The 19,643-nt window shown below is 41.5% G+C and overlaps 1 protein-coding gene across 5 annotated transcripts in view; it reads right to left on the bottom strand.

The window, feature by feature from the left end:
* Positions 1-1,400: 1,400 nt before the first annotated feature.
* CDS1 (CDP-diacylglycerol synthase 1) overlaps positions 1,401-19,643 on the bottom strand; it is a 28,829-nt gene continuing 10,586 nt past the window's right edge. For 3 of the 5 annotated variants that reach the window (XM_084517593.1, XM_084517589.1, XM_084517591.1), the window contains 9 exons: positions 18,283-18,422; positions 16,740-16,798; positions 14,692-14,774; positions 12,789-12,876; positions 10,820-10,888; positions 9,904-10,056; positions 7,344-7,463; positions 5,454-5,557; positions 1,401-4,271 (listed from right to left, as the gene is read on the bottom strand). In XM_084517593.1, the coding sequence (XP_084373719.1) occupies positions 4,142-4,271; positions 5,454-5,557; positions 7,344-7,463; positions 9,904-10,056; positions 10,820-10,888; positions 12,789-12,876; positions 14,692-14,774; positions 16,740-16,798; positions 18,283-18,422 (946 nt within the window). In that variant the 3' untranslated portion in view covers positions 1,401-4,141. Of the gene's footprint in view, positions 4,272-5,453; positions 5,558-6,611; positions 7,128-7,343; positions 7,464-9,903; positions 10,057-10,819; positions 10,889-12,788; positions 12,877-14,691; positions 14,775-16,739; positions 16,799-18,282; positions 18,423-19,643 lie in introns of those variants that run through there. The other 2 variants (XM_084517590.1, XM_084517592.1) reach the window with 2 other exon arrangements.

The raw sequence follows: 19,643 nt of genomic DNA, 5'->3' as shown, positions 1-19,643 counted from the left end.
TGCCTCAGGCAGAACTGATTTCAGTTCATTTCTTCCAGGACATGGATAATCCTTGTGGGGCCCTTCTAATTTAGGGTATTCTATGACTCAAAAACCTGTACTAACCACCTTGGCCATCATTGTGAGCCAAGTCAGCTTTGTTCTGTGAACACACCCACTTTCTTGAAAGGTTTCTGTCTGTTAAAGGTAAAAATTTCATTTTTTTCCATACAAGTAACAGACAACAGCATTCAGACAGTGGTGGGGGGGGAGGAGAGGGATGCTTCCAGGGACCACCTGCAGCGGAGGCAGGACAGACTAAAGCCAAAGAGGGGCAGGATCAAGCTCAGACTGTGGATGGAAACAGAGCTGTGCCCCTCTGAACTGAAGCCCCTGTTGTCCCCTCCATGTGGAAGAAGGTGCTCATGGACACATGGTGAGTCTGCAGGTGAAAGGCCTTAGATCCAGGACTGAAAAAGGCAGCAACAGGACAAGAGGAGAACGGCAGCCACCAGCTGCCATCCCCTCATCCTCACACACTGCACAAGCTGAGCAGCATGTGCCAGCCACACAGGGAGTAACACATGGGAAGGGGGATTCAAAACAGGACAATTTCACAAGTGCTACCACCCAAGAAACTGCAACACTGTTTGCATTTGCCAAAGCAGCATGTTGCGGAGTAGACAGAGCTGTCCAAGTCCTCCCTGGACATGATCCATAGTCCTCCTGCTGCTGCACCCTCCCTTCTCTCCCATTTATTTTCAGAAGCTGGGAGCAGAGCCAGGAAGGCATGCCCAGAGCAGCCTTGCCCAGTGATGTGATATTGGAGCACAGACTGGAAGATGTCACACACTGTGCTTGGGCCAGCACAGCTTGCCCATTGAGCAGCACATGGCCCACCCCTCCTGTGTCTTCTCTCTAGCTGAGGCAGTGGCCTCTAGTAGTGCTTGGGAACTGTGGGGCGGGGGACCAAGGGAGCCACTATCTGTCCTTGTTGCCTGTGGCAGCCTCTTCCAACATCTCACTAGACACCTTCAGAGACCAGAGGCAGCAATGTTTCCTACGTTGAGGAAAGTGAGCCTAGAGGGCAGTGACAGCATCACGTTCCCCTTTTGTCAGGTACAGCTCACTGCAGTAGCCAGGCATAAGCGTGCCTTGTGTGTCACGTGCTTGGGAGGAAAGGATGCTGCATTAAACTGGGTACCTGTGGGAAGAGATGGCAAGTTGGCATGTGCTTGGGCAAGAGATGCATCATAGAAAGTGCCTGCAGTAACTGCCTAGGACAGCCCCAAGTCTTGACAAATAAATAGGAAATTATTTGCTACCTTCATTACTGAGGATGCAACTTCAAGGAAGAATACAGTTTTGTTAAGAGATTGCTACCTGCTCTGCATAGAAACCAATGAAACAATACAACATGAGAGGATTTATATTCTGGTTTTATTTTTACAATGCCTGCTTCAATGAAAGATTCAACAAACTAAAACATACATTATATGCTCAAAACATTTACAGTATTTACAAATATACATTTTTTTTGCTCAATAGGTAATTACAGCAACTTGTGACAGAAGTACAACTGAAAAGAATCACTGGTGCAAAAGTTAAACTGTCCTGTTGATCACATTGTAGTGCTTGGACTAGCAAAAGTAACAACTGGGATAAACATGTTCTGTAGCAAGCAAATATAATTGTCACTTCACAGTGACAGTTCCTGCTGAGTTGTATTTACAAAGCCTAAGCCAGCTGAATGCTATTATTCTTTCTACAAAAAGCTATGAATGAGTTCAGAAGTGATCTCTTCTTCATTTTAATATTGAACAGCAGAATTGCTGTGTTGTACCTTTTACTGTGCAAAAACATAGATTTCAAATGGTCTGTTGTAATAAATGCTCAAATCAATTTAACTTCCTTAACTTTACACATGCTATAAAATTACACTAGAAAGTTCAAGTTTTAGAAACAACGAATACCTTTTAATATATATTCTTTTTATTTTACTATTTAAACACAGGATAAAGATATACCGGCTCCAATAAAACTGTGCTTTTTTCATAAGCAACTCCAAGAGTCCCGTGCACAACCAAAGCCTCACCAACAAGTTTATTTTCAAGGTATGCTACTTGGTCATCCTCACTGATGCACACACCCTTTTTCTCTCCCTTCTTTTTCAAGCACCTTTCCACACGTTATTCTTCCTGGCTGTGCTATCTTTTAACCTCTGGCTGTATTTCTCTTCCGGTGGAAGGGACAAAATGCAGTCCCTTCCAATTAACAACCCAAGTGACTTGGCCACTGATGGACAAGCAGCTTACAACATTTTTAAGAGCCAACCTGTTTCAGAATGTTCCTTCAACATAGTCCTGCTGCCTCCAGGTCAGACATAGAAAGTGCCATAAAAAATCTACTTCTGTCAGACACCTGACATAAGCAGAGATTACTCTAGGGCCAGATTTCCATTTCACAGCCACGTGCAGGAGTGCTTCTCCACACACGTGCTGTACACATGGTACTGTGGCTTAAGTGCAAAACAGAGCATGCGATGTATTCATATGCATTGTATTCAACAGAACCAGTCTCAAAATTACAGATAGAGCCTATCATGAATCCTAGTTATTTTCTCCATGATTTTATTCTCAGGTACCACCAACTATTTAAATTTTTCACCTTTTATATGTGTGTATACACACACACACACCTATTAATGCTATATACATATACACACATACAAATACAGACACATATAGCATTAGGATGTTCACTGCATTAGAAACTTATTTACAGTTGGTTGAAAAATGATACTGAATCAAATTACAGTATACCAAAACCAAATTGGCATTTGTGCTTTTTGTTTATAAAGGAATCATTTTCATTGTCTCAAAAAAAAATTTAATTTGCATTAAGACTTATCATGTGATAAAATAAGTTAGGAAACAACTAGGACTGAGAAATGCAGAGTATCAGCTTTCCTCATCTGTCCCATCAAGTCTACAGAATAACTGCTTCCTTTAAAAATTCTCCATTCAAATTCCTGTGGTGTTGCCCAGGCTTCCTTGAAGATTCTTGGTAAATAGCAACATGCAAAAAAAAAAAAACAAACATGCATCCTGTCTTGCACCATGCACATCCATGAGATAAAGGTTTCTGTCTTCACTCACTAACATATTAATAAAACAGGACTTCAAAGTGCTTTTAAAAGGGAGAAAAAAATCCCCATTCTACACAGTAGTAAAGAGGCACAAGGAATAAGGCGTGAAATTACGTCTTCAGACACAGACCATCCTCTGGAAACCAAGATCTTAAACTCCAAGTTCATCTAACTCTGTTTGCACATTAAGAATTCCATTGTTAGGTAATTGTTAATCCTGGATGTACACACTTGCTTATAACCCATAACGTTCATTTAAAAAAAAAAAAAAAAAAGGCAGCTCTGCAGCCCAATCAGCTCAGCTGTACTTCAGTAAAGATACTTCCCTTTTGAAAGGATGAAATAGTTTCATAAGAAAGCTGATTAGTTAAAAACACAGTTAAGTTTAATCTTCGTAGTGATGTAGTAAATATAGGAAGCCTCATAGTGCAGTCTGTAAGGACTGTTTTGAACAGGCAAATGTGTATTTTCTGGCCAATTGTGACTTCAGCACCTGGCTAGATAAATGATCGACTGCCAGCCTCACCTGTGTTTTCACTTCAGCAACCACTTAACACTAAAAAAGTACTGCTAAAGCATACAATATTAAAGAAGTCATCAAAAACAACCAGTGAATTTAAAATTTTTAATAAAATTTGCTGGCTATATAGCTTATTTTGAGTGTGGTCTTACTGTTCTCATCCAGGACAATTTAAAAAGGAAAGTTAGCTTTTTAAAATACAAATCTTGTCAGGCTGGGTACTGAGGAAGGCCTGGTACCATCCACTGCAGGAAATAAAATACATAAACATATGTACTGTTACTTTGCAAGCTGTTTAATTATTTTAGGAGTAACAGATCTTCTGTTTCCTCATGGAAAGTCACAGCATTCGTGTTCCTTTCAGGAAAGAAGCATTCACCTCTTCCAGACCATGAAGTATTCTTCCTTCAGGTACCATCTTTGTGCACATTTATAGTGCTTTTCCACAGACAGCTTCTAAACAGAGTTTTCACATTGTGCTTCATTTTGACAGACTATCCTCTCAAAGATGGCTGCAGGATCCCTTTTTCAACAAGATGAGATTTCAGGGTTTTATACACATTTAGTTGTTGCTCTGGCTGAAGGACCAACAGCTGCTTCAGTAGTTTGCTGGGATTTGGACCTCTGTCAATGAAAAGTTTTTCTGATGAGCAGCAGCTCTAAAGAAGCTTTTAGACAGCCTTCCATTCCCCCCCTGCTGCACAAGCAATGAATTCCCATTTTTGGGGGGGATACTAAAGTATGGATATTTTCTGCTCTAACCATCCCCTCAGGATGCATGGCCAAGCATCACTGGGAAAGCACTCTCCTTAGCCAAATACAAACAAAAAGAGAAAAGCATTGCTTGTATGTTCTGTCAAATGGGGATATTAAGAAGGTTTATGACAAAGAAGATTGACTTATTTATTCTTTCTTACTATACTCACATTCTTCATCAAAAGGGCTTTTTTAGTTTAATATCCATTGCTAGTTTAGCTGTATACTACCAACTAAAAGGAAAATGGTCCAAGTCAGGAAAGAAACCCACCAATTAAACTATACTCCTCTAAATGACAGGAACCTATCAGCCCCATTTTCAGCCACTTATTTACAGCGTACTTTTACGATAGACCAAACATGAGGCAAAGAATCTGTAACTTAGTTATCTCATGATTATTTACTCAAATGTATTTATAAAACTAAGGGCACATATGAGTTTGGCTACCTCCAGTCCCTTACCTTGAGTACCCTTTCCCTGGGAACTAAAGCAATTGCAATACAATTGCCATTCCCACAATTTCTTCTTGAAAGCTGGTGTGAGATAATGAGCATTGTTTTTAGTAAGTCATCTACTCTTTTTACCCACAGTAAAAAGATAGTCTCTCCAACAGAAAACCTCAAGTCCAGCCACTGAGAAATACTGAAGCTTGTGGGAAAAAACTGCATCCTCAATATAGAGGCTCTTCAGGAAGCAAAAAACAGTAAGCAGATGTTACAGCAAACAACCCTCCTGCCAGAACCCCATCCTGATACCTCCCTATTAGTAAATTCCAGCAGAACTTGTACAAGGCTGCAACACAAAAACTTGTTGGTACTTGGGTTACACAGGTTACTGTTAACACTCTGGGCATAGCTTGAACATTACACTAATCTTACAAGGGCACACAAATGTGCATTCTTAACGATTTTTGTATTTGAAGTAATTGCATAGAACAGATTTAGGAACAAATCCTACTATTATAATGGTGCAGAACACAACTTGGACTGCAACACAGTGGTACCGCACCTATCCAAGTGTATGTATTTTGATTTTCAAAAATCCAATACCTTATGAAACTGGTGATGTAGACGTGAACAAAAGTGGCCATCAAGTACTGACAGTCAAAGCGATCCATTATGCCACCGTGCCCAGGGATTGTGTCTGCAAAATCCTTTTGGGTTTGAAGGACAGGGAGGAAAAAAAATCATGTTAACCGATTCAGATGAAACACACTCATCAAGCATCACTTCACAGCGGTGTTTTAAGGCCGTCATTAAGCTATGGTTTTACTGTGTTAAGCATAAAGTTAGAAAGAGCCTCATTGCTAAAGAAGTTTTTAACTGCCAAGGTTTGTCAAGGAATGAGAAAAAAAAGGAAGCAAGATGGAGCATTCAAGTCTGCACGTACTTGATTCCATTTTGAGGCAACCATCTCAAGCTAATGGTTGTTGTTTCTTGCCTCTTCAGGATCTGATTCTCCTCTTTATGGCTTTTCTTGCATTGTCTACTAGCAGCTGGTACTGAAGCACTTACTTCAGTACTGAAGTTAAGTATCTACTTGCTTCCAGCCAAGTGGTAACTTGAGAACTCTTTCCACTGTCTCCCACTGGCTTCACAAGTTGTGTGGCCCATTCACCTGCTAGTTTTGTCACTGGATTCTTGGTAACATTAATTAAAAGCCATGATGTGCACAAGCAATATAAATACATTGAATGGCATCACAAAGCCTTGTCATTAATAAATCACTTGTTTAAAAAACAATAATAATAATACTTGGATGCAAGCAATAGTCAGTATGCCAGCTTTGTGTTACCTGACCTTGTCTGTACAACAGCTTTATTATTAGTCAAGTGCCCTCACACACCCTTGGTGTCATTCATGCTCACTTCTGGACCTTTGTCAGGTGAGCTGACTGCCAGCAATAGATACAAGCCCTGTGCTTATGCTGCTCCAGCAGGCACGGACTGCATACACGCACCGCCTTTAATAACAACCACACAATATCCCTGTCCCTGTGATGGCCCTTTGGCTGCAGTGTGTTGTACTGAAATGACTGCTTTTCAGAAGTATCATTTTCCCCAAAAAAAGCCTTTCTTCACACCAATGTTCCTTTGCTGCTGTGGCTAACAGGCATGACAGAGCACAAGGCTGTAGCCAGAGAGCTGCCGGACAAGCTGCTTGGACCAGCGTCAGGAAAAGGATCAAGTACAAACACGTGTATGAGAGTTCAGCACAAACAGGTTTATTTATATGCTTCTGTCCAAAGCATGTGCCAAAACCAGTGGACACAGGGAAGAAGAGCAACAAGCAACAAGTTCAGAATTACAGCAGTCCTACCAAGACATAAAGAAGGTCAGGAGAAAATCTGGGGCTACCCTCTTCCCATACTCCAGCTGCACTTAATGCCAGCCAGGGACACTACTGCCACAAGCGACAGCACACACCTTGCAATAAACAGAGGTTAGCACATCACAACATTTGCCAGTACACGTTCTTGTACAAGGCAGCGCTGCATTGGCAAAAGCAGCCCGACACTCATGCCCAGGTGAGCCTGACATGTCAGCATCTGCGTACAGCATAGACTCTGTAGGTAAAATACGGCCAGCCATAATTTGAAGGGCAAACTGCTGTCAGCAATTGTTAGGTTGTCACACGTGTCAAGTGTAATTATCTCACATCTTGTTCATCCCAATCACTTTAGCAGCATGACTGAGAAGAGTAATTATCAACCAAAATGCAAACCTAAAATAAAAAAGAAATGGGAACAATATACCTGTATCTGATAAAACAAAGTGCTGCTACTGATGCTTAAAAACAGCTCAAAGATCTTCCTAGAAAGACTAGGTACTGCACTCAATAAATGAAACAAACAAACAAAAAAAAACCAACCAACAGAACAAGCACTCTCATTCAAAGAGACAACCAAAACACTGCCAGCTTACAGAAGTGATGACACACCTTGATTTTGAAAGCTCTTTTAAATCCACTGGCGAAGAATCCTCCAAATGGCCCAATTAGGGATGCAAATGTTGACAGGGCAATGCTGTGCATCTGGAATGGGTACATATTCACCGTTTCCTATGTGAAAAATATTTCAATGTTTCATTCTAGGCATGTTTCAGCTCAAGTATTTGACAACTGGGCTAGTACAGAGCAAATTTCCACAAAGCTTCACCCTTTCCTAATACAAAAGAATACTTTTCAGCCAAGTCCTTAGTTAATTGTATGGAATATTATCTTCCCCAGCCTAATCTTCCCCAACTCTGCTTTTCCAGATCCATTTCCTATAAAGAAAGGAGCTTTCCACTAATCCAACGATATTTCTGAAGACCAGGTGACCCAGTGCTCCCTAGGCACTGGTTGCTGTCATGCAATTCACTGTCACAGTTGCTCCTTTCAAGTGCTCTTACGAGACAGACGGGAATTTTGCCCAAGTCTGCAATACTGGCACCGTGCATACATAGGACAATAATGGGAGACAAAAGTTTAACCTCTGTTAATGTTTTTGTTTTACATTTAACTATCTATTGTTCCCCTCATTCCGTCCACAGACTTGAAATTTCTTTTGATCTATTAGTTTTTAGGGATAAGAGACTTAATTATCAGGAAGGAGAACAGGTGAGTATTGCCAAAGATGATAATCAAGGTAAGCATTTATTTTATTTTACTTTATTTTGCAATTTTGTTTTGGGCCCTTTCAAGTCAATGGCACAGGCTGCAACCTTGAGCACACCTCACCTGGCAATTCTCAATATACAACTCCTGGAGCTGAAAATCCCTGAACCTTATGTTTCCCATCTGCATTATGAGCAACACTGACTACCTTCTGGAATTATTTCGACTTCCTGTAAGTATTGCTAAAACCAATCCTGTTCTCAAAAGGCCTCTTAGAGATTAGCAATACTACTTGCAAAGTGTATGTGCAAGCACTGTCTGCTTTAGGGGGTTAATTGACATCTCCCTACCAGACTATTGCAGAGCTGACTGTTCCCTTCTCCTCCCTTACCAAAATGTATAATGAAACTGGACAAAATAAGACTTCTCTCAACCCAGACTACACACTGACTTTATGCAAAAACAAACAAACAAACAAGAACTTTTTACATTTGCCATCAACGCCACAGTTCCTGAAGCAATGGTACACACACTCAGCATGAAAATATCAAAGCTCCCTCCTGATGCAGTCTTGCCTTTTTTCTTTTTTTTTTTAAGTACCACCTGCAGCCATTAATTATTTGCAGTACTCAGTTTTTGCAAACAGCAGCAACAATTTCCCACTTCTGCCTTCTTGTTACATGTGAACTTTTCTCACTACGTGTTCTACCCGTGTAAAAGCAAGCAAAACCCAGTGTCATTCTCAGCACTGTCTGTCACAGCTCTCTGTGCTGAGGCAGCAGAGCAGGGGAGTGATGCAGAAGGCATGTGCCAGCTGTTCCTGTTCTGCGTTCATCGCAGTCACCTCCTCTTTGCCTTCAAGGAGAGATAAATATGCATGGAGGTGTGCATCTGTGCACATGTGTGGGCATGCACATGTGTGTGTATAGATGTATATATGTGCTGCTAAGTGTGGGCATGTGGGTGTATGTGTGTGTATGGGCATGGGTGTGCATCTCTGTGTGTATTTGCATAAGTACATGTATGTGATGTGAGTGTATTTATGTCTGGGGGATGCATGTATGTACGTGCACACATTTATGCACATGGATAGGTGTCTGGTTGTGTGTGGTAGATGTATATATGTCTGGATGGGTGGAGCTGCATGTGGGGGTCTGTGGGCGTATAGATGCATGTGTCTGTGCAGAAGTGTGCGCTCCTCCATGTGGGGATATCTATCTGTGGGATGGTGAGGGGGTGGCTGTGTGTGTACATAGAAACAACTATATAACGAATCATTTATATAAAAATTGGTCACCTATACAAATATGTAGATATGAAAACCAGTCCGCATGCATTTCTATCAGGTCTGTACCTGTGAGAGTTCCCCTCACGCCTGTGACTCAGGCAGCAGTGCTTTCCCCCAGCAGGAGTGATGGTTCAGATCCTGTCAGGTGAAGATTCGAGGTGTCTCTTGCCACAATGTGCAGGCTACATGCACAGAAAAGGGTTGGCGACTCCATTACAAGCACAAATCCTATTCTAACTGCAGCTGCACACTCACTGCAAATGGAATCAAGTTCTACTAACGCAAGTATTTAGCCTTACTACTAACTCAGGCCTTTACCAATTTTCCACAAGATTCTAACAGCTTACCTGAATGACATGCAGTACAGTGAACAGCATCATCCACTTCCTGCACAAATACCGGCAATGAGAACAGAGATGTTTCCTCGTGTGGCTTCAGCAATGCCTTTCCCTGATGACCTCCTCCCCATGTGAGCAAAAGTTCATAGTGTCAATTCAGTTCTTATCCCTCAAGACCTACCTACGTTCATGTACCTTTCTAAAAAGTTTTTATAAAAGTTTTCAAGCTGGGAATTACAATTCCAATTTTAATTAAAACCTTGATTTTTTTTCTTACCCATCCCAACACAGCCCGAAGCAATAGTGGCACCGAATACTTCTTCATCTGGAAGAGCTCCAAAGGTTCACACTCTGTCACAAATCTATTGGTTTCACTCTTATATTCCACTGGGCAGACAAAGTACTGATGCTGAGCCAAGAAATAGGAAAACTGGAAAGCAGAAGAACAACTCGTCAAATATGCATTAGTTGATACAGTCAAAAATCATACTGTAATTGAAGGCTTTATTATCTTTTGTAATAAAGAGACGCCCAATGGAGTAAAATCAGCCCTCTTTTTAAGTTGGAGAATGCCTCAACAAGGGAGGCGGATGCTGACCTTCAATGCCTTTAGGAACCATTTCCCATCTTATTTTTCTTTTCCTATCTCTCAGGCTCCTATCTAGTGCATATTTCTGCACTGTAATATCCCCAAGCATTAACTACTCATTATTTCTTTAGAGTTCACTTCTCCATTCAATCCTGAACTACTGCTACTACAGAGTTGTCACCTATAAGTTCCACTGATCTTGTTGATAAGTTACATATAAAAGCAATTATTTTATGTTGCTGCTTTCTTCTATGCATATCATTGGTGTAAAGCACCTGTCTAAACCCATGGGCATTCTGTCAGGAGAAATTATGTGTTAGGATGCAAGGCAACAGCCTGAAGTTGCACTGGGGAGGTTTAAATTGGACATTAGGAAGAATTTGTTCACAGAGAGGGTAGTCAAGCCCTGGAATGGGCTGCCCAAGGAAGTGGTGGGGATATTTCAGAGCTGTATGGGCATGGTACTAGGGAACAAAGCTTAGGGATGAGATCTGGCAGGTGAGGTTGGACGTGATGATCTTGAAGGTCTTCTCCAACCTGAATGATTCTATTTACTGAGCTATTCTACATGAACCTATGCAAGAAAAGTTGTGTTGTTACTTACAATGAATCCAAATACAACTGTGGAGATGCCACCTCCAATGAACCCTTCCCAGGTCTTTTTGGGAGACAGCTAGGCACAAGAGAGAGAGAGAGAGAGAGAGAGCTGCATCAATTGCATCATTGAACTTTTTTTTTTTTTTTTTTTAACCACCTGGACCTTGTTTGCAGTAAGCTCCTACTTGTGAGCATGTGCAAGTGTCAAACGCTGAATGTCACTGGCTGCAATCTCTGAGCACTATAGATAGAAAAGCAGGGCCAGGGGCAGGCAGGGAATCTGCCAAGGTTGGACAGTCCTCAGGAGATGCTTGCTCCCTACTTAAGATGGGCAAAAAACCACAGCATCTAAATGCAAGCATAGAGAGACCAGCATAGCAAGCTGTTTTCTTCATCAAATTCCATCAGGCTTCCTATCTGGGAGCAATTTATTATCAGATCCAACCAAATACACCAAAGTTAACATTGCAAGGACATGAAAATAAAAATTTGTATCTTTCTGTAGGGTCTTGCAAATACTACCAAAATTGGAAGATTAATGCTCGAGCCCTTCTCAGTGCTACATCAATGAGACCAGATGAGGAACATTACATAAAGCCTTATTTCAAGCAACAGTTTTTGAAGTAGTATGCAGTTTAGCCAGCACGTGCAATCCAAAAAGAAAGCAGCAATATTTAATGATGTAACAGACCTCAAATTCATCATACTACGTTGATATTACATTCACAGAATCACAGAATTGTCTAGGTTGGAAGAGACCTCCAAGATCATCTAGTCCAACCTCTGACCTAACACTAACCAGTCCTCCACTAAACCATATCACTAAACTCTATATCTAAATGTCTTTTAAAGACCTCCAGGGGTGGTGACTCAACCACTTCCCTGGGCAACATGTTCCAATGTCTAACAACCCTTTTGGTAAAGAAGTTCTTCCTAAGATCCAACCTAAAACTCCCCTGGCGCAACTTCATCCCATTCCCCTTGTTCCTATCACTGGGCACGTGGGAGAATAGACCAACCCCCACCTCACTACAGCCTCCTCTAAGGTACCTGTAGAGAGCAATAAGGTCACCCCTAAGTCTCATCTTCTCCAGGCTGAAAAACCCCAGCTCCTTCAGCCACTCCTTGTAGGACTTGTTCTCCAGACCCCTCACCAACTTCGTCGCCCTTCTCTGGATTCTCTCAAGCACCTCCATGTCCTCCTTGTAGCGAGGGGCCCAAAACTGAACACAGTACTCGAGGTACAGCCTCACCAGAGCCGAATACAGGGGGACGATCACTTCCCTAGACCTGCTGGCCGCACTGCTTCTTATACAAGCCAAGATGCTGTTGGCCTTCCTGGCCACCTGAGCACACTGCTGGCTCATATTCAGCCGACTATCAGCCATCATTCCCAGGTCCTTCTCTGCCAGGCAGCTCTCCAACCACTCATCTCCCAGCCTGTAGCTCTGCTTGGGGTTATTGCATCCCAGGTGGAGGACCCGGCACTTGGCCTTGTTAAACTTCATGCAGTTGGCCTCAGCCCATCGGTGCAGCCTATCCAGATCCTCCTGCAGAGCCTTCCTACCCTTGAGCAGATTGACACACGCACCTAACTTGGTGTCATCTGCAAACTTACTGAGGGTGCACTCGATGCCCTCGTCCAGATCATTGATGAAGATATTAAAGAGGACCGGCCCCAGCACCGAGCCCTGGGGAACGACACTAGTGACCAACCTCCAACTGGATTTGACTCCATTCACCACAACTCTTTGGGCCCAGCTACACAGCCAGTTTTTAACCCAATGAAGCATACGCCAGTCCAAGTAATCCCACTTTGCACTTAAAAATCCCTAGAAACCAGATAAATGATGTGTTTTCTAGCAAATGTCTAACATGCAGTACAGCTGAAACTACTGACCTCTATAAACATAATTTTGAACAAGTATCAAAAATGCTGTGAACTGTAAGAACCTGTTGCTGAGTCAAGTACATACCTTAATTAACGGAGTTCTGCCAAAGAAGAATCCAAAGATGTATGCGGCAATATCATTGCAGATCACACTTGAAATGGGCACCAGAAACCTAGAGAAAGATGCACAGAAAGTTTCAGAAGTGGGAGGGGGTAGAAGGTGCCTGAACCTAAACACAGAACAGAAATAACTTTAACTGAAACAGCAGCATTTTTGGTTGGGAATTTTTATCTAATATTTAGAAACAATTATGTTTCATAATATGTTCACTTAGTTCCCCCATAAGCAACATATTGAGCTATACTGATGTTCGTGTTCAGCCAATACAAACTGGTAGAGATCCACAGTAGTTCAACTTATAATTTCATTTTATCACATGAGCTTAAAATGTCAACAGGTTGGCTTTTTCTATCAGATTGAAGACTAGTACCACTTAGAAAGAAATCAGCAGAAATAAACATGTTAATGTTACTGGTAACATCAAAGCAAGCAAATCCCTTATAAAGTTCAATGATACCTACATTTAAAAAAAGAAAAACTATTTTCCTTTTCTTGCTCGTCAGTTTGCAGCAGCCTGTGATAGCTTTTTAAGTGGTCTCTGCATGTAAACATCATCTGACTTTTCTACTAAAACATGTTAACCTCTTTTTCCCTTTTCAAAGCAGAAATGTATTAGTAAGATTGGAGTCAGATTCTGTGACCATCTGCCAAATTGTCTGGTGCAATAGTAGCAGAAATGCTACTAAGAAATAGGCAGCTAGCTCAAAAACTAGGTTCACTGTTTTACATATGTACAAGTTCACCATGAAAAGAATTTGTTCATACAAACTCTGTCAAAGGCTTTTTTTTTTTCTTTTTAACTGTGAGCATGTCTTTTCTGTAATGATCTTCCTTGTTGAGAAAAGAACAAGGAACACAAGAAGTATTATGTCCTTCGAAGTACACATTATCTTCCATGTTCTTCTTTCTGTCTCAACTCGCAATTTACACTCTCCCTAAAGAGGTGTGGGGTGTAAAAACATGACATCTCGTTAAGGGAGAAGTTTTAAAGTCATCAAGTTTAACTGCATCATCAGAATTTAATATGCAGTGGGAAGTGAGGCATTAGGACAACCAAAAAACAGTCAAGATTTACATTCTGGAGGATTTTGTTTTGTTTTGTTTTTAGGTCAACTGACTTTACCTGTACATACAAAATTATTAAAAACACTTCTCCCTTTCCCAATATACATCTTGCTCTTGGAGACTACCATTAGTTAGCAAAAAAGGGTAGTCTGCTATCATTTCACCTGAACTTCATACGGACAAGACACACAGTTTAAGACCACCGATACCTGCCACTTCACTTGCTGGAACTATTCTGCTTGCTTACTAAAAACAGAAGAGAACACATTTCGAGTTACTTTGAAAAATCCCCAGCGTGTTGTTTTTAACCTCTAAGGTTTTCATGTCCTTGAAACCTTCTGGAAAGAAGGTCTCAAGCTGGACTCCTGACACCAGATTTGATCTTCCAAATTAAATGGTTCCATTTCAGTAGGACTGTAGAACCTGAAGCTCCCAAGCAGCTGAAAAGAAACTGCTGCATGTTCCCATCTTCACCAAATGCCATGGGAGATAGTTGACCATACTTGGGATTAACCCTGATCCTTGCACATAAATGAAGCAGTTGTTTGAAACTACCATACTTGTGGCTGCCTATCAAGTTTAAGGGGTTTCTGCCCACTGCCCTATACCCCTTATGTCACTGCTCCCACCACCTCCGATTCCCCCTCCAACTAAGCATGGATGCTTCTTACTTGGTGCAGCTTCGACTGCTCTCGTGGTTATTCCCTAACTCCCTAATTAGATCTCTCCCTAATTAGATCTGCTATCAGAGCCAACCTTTCAATGCAATAGTTACAAATTAGTTTGTTACTTTTTCCCTTACCAGATCATGCCTTCAAAGAGATTTTGGATGACTAGATGAGATTGAGTTACAGTGATCAGCAAAGTGACATGAGTCCATGCGAACTGTTAACAATGCAACAACACAACAGTTAGTGAAAACACCAATCAGTACACCTCCATCAGTACTGGCACGTCAGCTAGAGGAGCCCTGAGGAGCTCACAGGTAGACCAGATCTAGCAGTAAGACAAGAGATGCATGCATACGGTACATCACAATTCAGCTGGCTTTCAGAAGCAAGGACCGAAACTTTAAAAGGTTTCCCCATCGTTTTCCTTTACCCGGAATTTTTTAACATGCAGTTTAACTTCCAATTTAGTGAGACATATACCTTCAGCATGAAAGCAGCAAAGAAACATAAGCAATGTGATATTCTGCATATACATACGTAAAAGACAAGTTAGAACTGTAACAATAAAATGGCAATGAAGAACTCATGAAAGAGTCATGTTACACAGATGTGGATATCATGACAGAATACTGGTCCTCTTAGGAAAGATGGAATTTCTCAAGATAAGTGAAAACTAATTGTTAATTTTTATGGGCATGGCTATTTCAACTGTCAATTTCACCAATACTACACAGTGTACCTAGTGTTTATTCAGTAGCAGCAGTATGCAGTAAAGTGGTTTCCAAAGCTTCTACATTACATTTTGCTTTCCAAAAACTCACAGATAAAGACCTGGTCATTTTTCCAGGCAACACTGAATTCAAGCACACAATGGCTGTGCTAGTTAATACTCAGGATGTCCTACTTCCTTAAATTTCCTTATCATGTGTGCTTTCCTATGGCAGCCAGCATCTACTTGCAGTTAAGAAACCTGAAGAGTCTGAAAGCAGGTGCAAGAGCTGACTCAACCTTCCTGAAAATATTACCTGCTGGTTAACTAAAGCATCTCTGCAGCAAAACATGTGTTAATCATACAGTGGTACTGAAAAACCAGTGCAAAACAAATGGCTTCTACTCTTCAGTCCAAACTGTCCGTCCCCTGTTCCCTCCTCAAAAAAAGGTTCCCCTCTGTTCTACTGAAATTCTTCTGTAGTCACACCTTAATGCTTTCTGGACAATCACAATGTTAAATGACTGACTACACTTGTTTATCCTTCCTTTTCCAGGGAGGGGGGGGAAGAGGCAAGAGAGGGGAGGGAAGAGAGGGATATCAGGGAAAAATATAATTACCTTGCGCCAATTCAAAGATAACGTGCTTTGTCGATTACAAAACCAAAATCACCTCTCCCCAAAAAGCTGCATCTCCCCCCAGTGAAGCAACTTCTCCCACAAATAGGGTAAATCATTTTTGAATATAATTTCTGTTGTTTTTTAATGCTATAGTGCTCAGCTAAGTCCTAGTCCAAAATGAGGGACCCGCAGTGGTAAAGTGTCACCTAAGGCCCTGTAGAAACAAAGGGGTTAACTGCAGCCACTGACCTTTAAGTAATCTTTAAGGTTGCACAACACCCTGATCACTCAAGTTCTTTAAAGACAAGTAGTACTGCATTACTGTTTTACTGTTGCTTCTGATCATTCCTATTTTTCATCAAATTTGGGAGTCAGAAACACTGGTTTCTTACTGGACAAGAATGATCTATTGGGGCACAGCACGGGGCCAGAACAACTGTTAAGTGTCACAGACTCCAACTCCTGTGCAGGCGTTCAGGTCAGGTTTCCATCCTAGCACTGCAATGGAGCCTCTACAAAGAGGTGCTTGAGACACCAGAACCATGTCCCACCCCATGCCGAATGTGTCTGGCTTCCAACCTGCACGGAAGGCGCACGCACTCAGAGGGAGCCTCTCCCTTGTCCACCTGCCACTACAGGAGCAGTGTCACAGTGTGTACAGGGCCTCGCGCAGTGAAAGACTGCTTTGTGAGATGATAAGAAGCCCCAGTGTATAGGTAGAGACACCCAACAGCCCAACATCACTTGGTTTCACACCCCCACCTTCCAAGGTATTTTATGAACGTAAGGACATGACCCTTTCTAGTGATATATGTACGCAACTGACCAGGGCAAAGTAGGTAATACACACCATATAAAACTGCAGACGGTAGTGTTTCTTCACTAAGCTCAGAACAAACATGCAGAAGCCTGTAAAACAAAGCAAGCATAGTTTGTACTACTGAATGTGTAATTACACTGAACCACCATACACCAATAATTCTCTTCCCTTGGAGCAGTCTCCAACCTGCCTGTTTGGAGCACCTACTTCTGTTTGGTAACCACAGGCAGAGAATTCTTCTCACTAGAGCAGAAGATTTTATTGACATCAGTAGGAAGCATCCGTTTCATTACTTACAAGGTCACATCATGGACATCAATTTTAGGGGATGAGACCATCACCTTTAAAAGGTGCCCAAAGCCAGACCAACAAGCTTGATTTGAATGACAAACAGGAAATAACCTGAAGGTGAACACCAGCTCACCCCTCTACCCCAGAGAGGCACACAGCTGCAGGCAACAGAACCTTGAGGCATGCTGCAGAGTGCAGATTCCAGGGAGACATATCACCCCTCAACTTGGGGGGCATGCGGAGTCCCGGCCTTCCCTATGACAGCGCCCTGCAGGAGCGAGGCTGGTGGCCACCCGCAGGACCCCTGGCCTCCCACTGGGTATGTGGCTGCTGCCTGCTCTCCCCCTCCTTGCCCTTCAGCAGCCATGAGCATTAGTTGTGTTAGGTTCCTTGGGGAGAAGCTGGCTGGAAAAGGTCAGATTGCGTCTTGCAAGGCTGGTTGCTAGTTTGTGATCTAAGCATGAAGTAGAAGTTTTGTCTGGTTTACAAAACAGTAGCAGTAGACAAAGTTCTTTATGAAGATCAGGTTTCTTCATCTATTTTACAAATACTTGCAGTGTGGCAGTCTCCCCATCTCTTAGGTCAACCTGAGTCTTCAGCTGATCACTTTTAAGGCTAAAGTAACATTAACGTTGTGTTTCTGAAAGCCGCATGGACTGCATTTACTTGTTCACAGAGACAGGAAGGAGGCTGTTAAAGAACTCTTTCCCTGGACTGGGAGGAACATTTATCCATGAGGCAAGCAAAAGAGTATCTCACAGACAAAATAAAGTCTGAGGCCTTTTGAATAAACACTTTACAATATAATCACACACCTTATCGCTGTAGCCCTGGCAGAACACTTACACAATAAAGCATTAACCCATCACAGTAATGACACATACAAGCCGTTTCCTATCACAGTAACAACAGCCATAACCCATCACAGTAATGACACATATAAGCCATTTCCACAAACTGACAAACTACTCTTGATACATTCAGGTACTGAACCCAAATTCTTCTGCTATCAAAATTAATTCATGTTGACTCTTAATGAGTACTATTAGCTCAACCTTCCAACAAGCATCAACTGTTTTTTAGACTACTACCTTCTTCTAGGTGAATGCAAAATTTATACTTATATTTTGATGATAAAAGTGTAAATTTCCTCCAACAGCACCAGAAAAAGAGTAATAGAATAGATAGAGCTAAGAAGCTTTTTTCTTAAAAACAAAGCAAAACAGGCACAGAAACAAATGCAGCACACTGTTCTTCCATTTCTGCCATTTCCTTCACTTACCTGCCAGATAGAGTGCAAAAGATATAAACCTGTGGTAACGAATTAGAAACTGAAGCTGTTCTCTTCTCTGAACAAATGTACCGAAGTAATCAGCCACAGTTTCCCCGTAAAAAAAGTAGTTGACACACAGCAAAAAGTACCTGAAACAGACAAGAGGCAGCTGTTACTTAAACAAGGTAATACATCGTTGTGTCATTCATTAAAAACAAAAACAAAACAAAACAAACAAAAACAACAACAAAAAACCCTCTCCCCTATCCTCCCACCCGACACACAAAAAGAAAACCCAAAAGGTGGAAAGTGGAAAAGGTTCACAATGGAAACAAAATGCAAGTACCATTCCATTCTTTCACTTTTAGCAAGCAAATTTTGGTTGTTTATTTCTTCTACAGCAACCACACTAGAAAAACAGATATTGCAGAAATCCTTTCATACAGAACTACTTGTGCTCCACACTTGGGCAAGTCCTTTTGAGATATTCTCAAAGTACAGAACAATATCTTGCATCTGTTCAACTGAACAAAACTTTGATTTTAACTAGCACGGCAACAGAAAAGTTGATTTTGAGCTCCATGTATGAAGGTGACTGTGGTTAAATGCCAAACCAGACAAAGCGGTACAGTGCACATCCTCTAAGAATTTTGGCAGGACTGCAGTCATAAATACCTGATTCTGTTGCAGCAGTAGATCCAGAACCCACAGAATAATACAGACGATAGACAAGTCCTACTGATAACCCAGGACTGAGCAAAGGGAACCAACTAGCTTGTACAGAGAGCTGACAGAATAAATTGATATTTCACAGTAAAATTGCTTCTAAAAGTGAAGAAGCAATGTGACAAGAGGCAGGAGTACCTTGGATCACTTCAATTAATTGAACAAACAAACAAAAAAATAAAATAGGTCAGGTCTGAACAATTATGTCCTCAAGCACCTTAGAGACAACATGTGCCCAATATCCTCCTAAAACACTCCCTCTTATCAAATGCCTTCATCTCTCCTCCCAGAACTCAGAAGTAGAAATCTTTTCCCCAGCCCTACAGAGCCCTGCATAAGCAGGGCATTCCCACAACTATCTGGGATTTGCCAGTAACATTAATTATATCTTCTGGCTATCAAAAGATCCCTCGACACCTCTTTATTTATTCACTCCTGTGATTGCGATTAAATGCAAAATGAGTGAGGATTTACAACTTGTACATGATGATTTTAGTTACTTATGCATGAAAAGGAGCACTTCAAAGTAACTATTTGGTTATTTTCTTACACAAAGGTAAATACAAAAAAAAAGTCAAAGCTGTTCAGATAATACTGATCAGGTGATTATTTGGCTATGCACATTTTTAGGTAGCTTTCAGATG

Source organism: Aythya ferina, assembly GCF_964211825.1.
Source record: "Aythya ferina genome assembly, chromosome: 4".
Taxonomy (NCBI): domain Eukaryota; kingdom Metazoa; phylum Chordata; class Aves; order Anseriformes; family Anatidae; genus Aythya; species Aythya ferina.
This window is presented reverse-complemented; position numbering and strand designations above follow the sequence as displayed.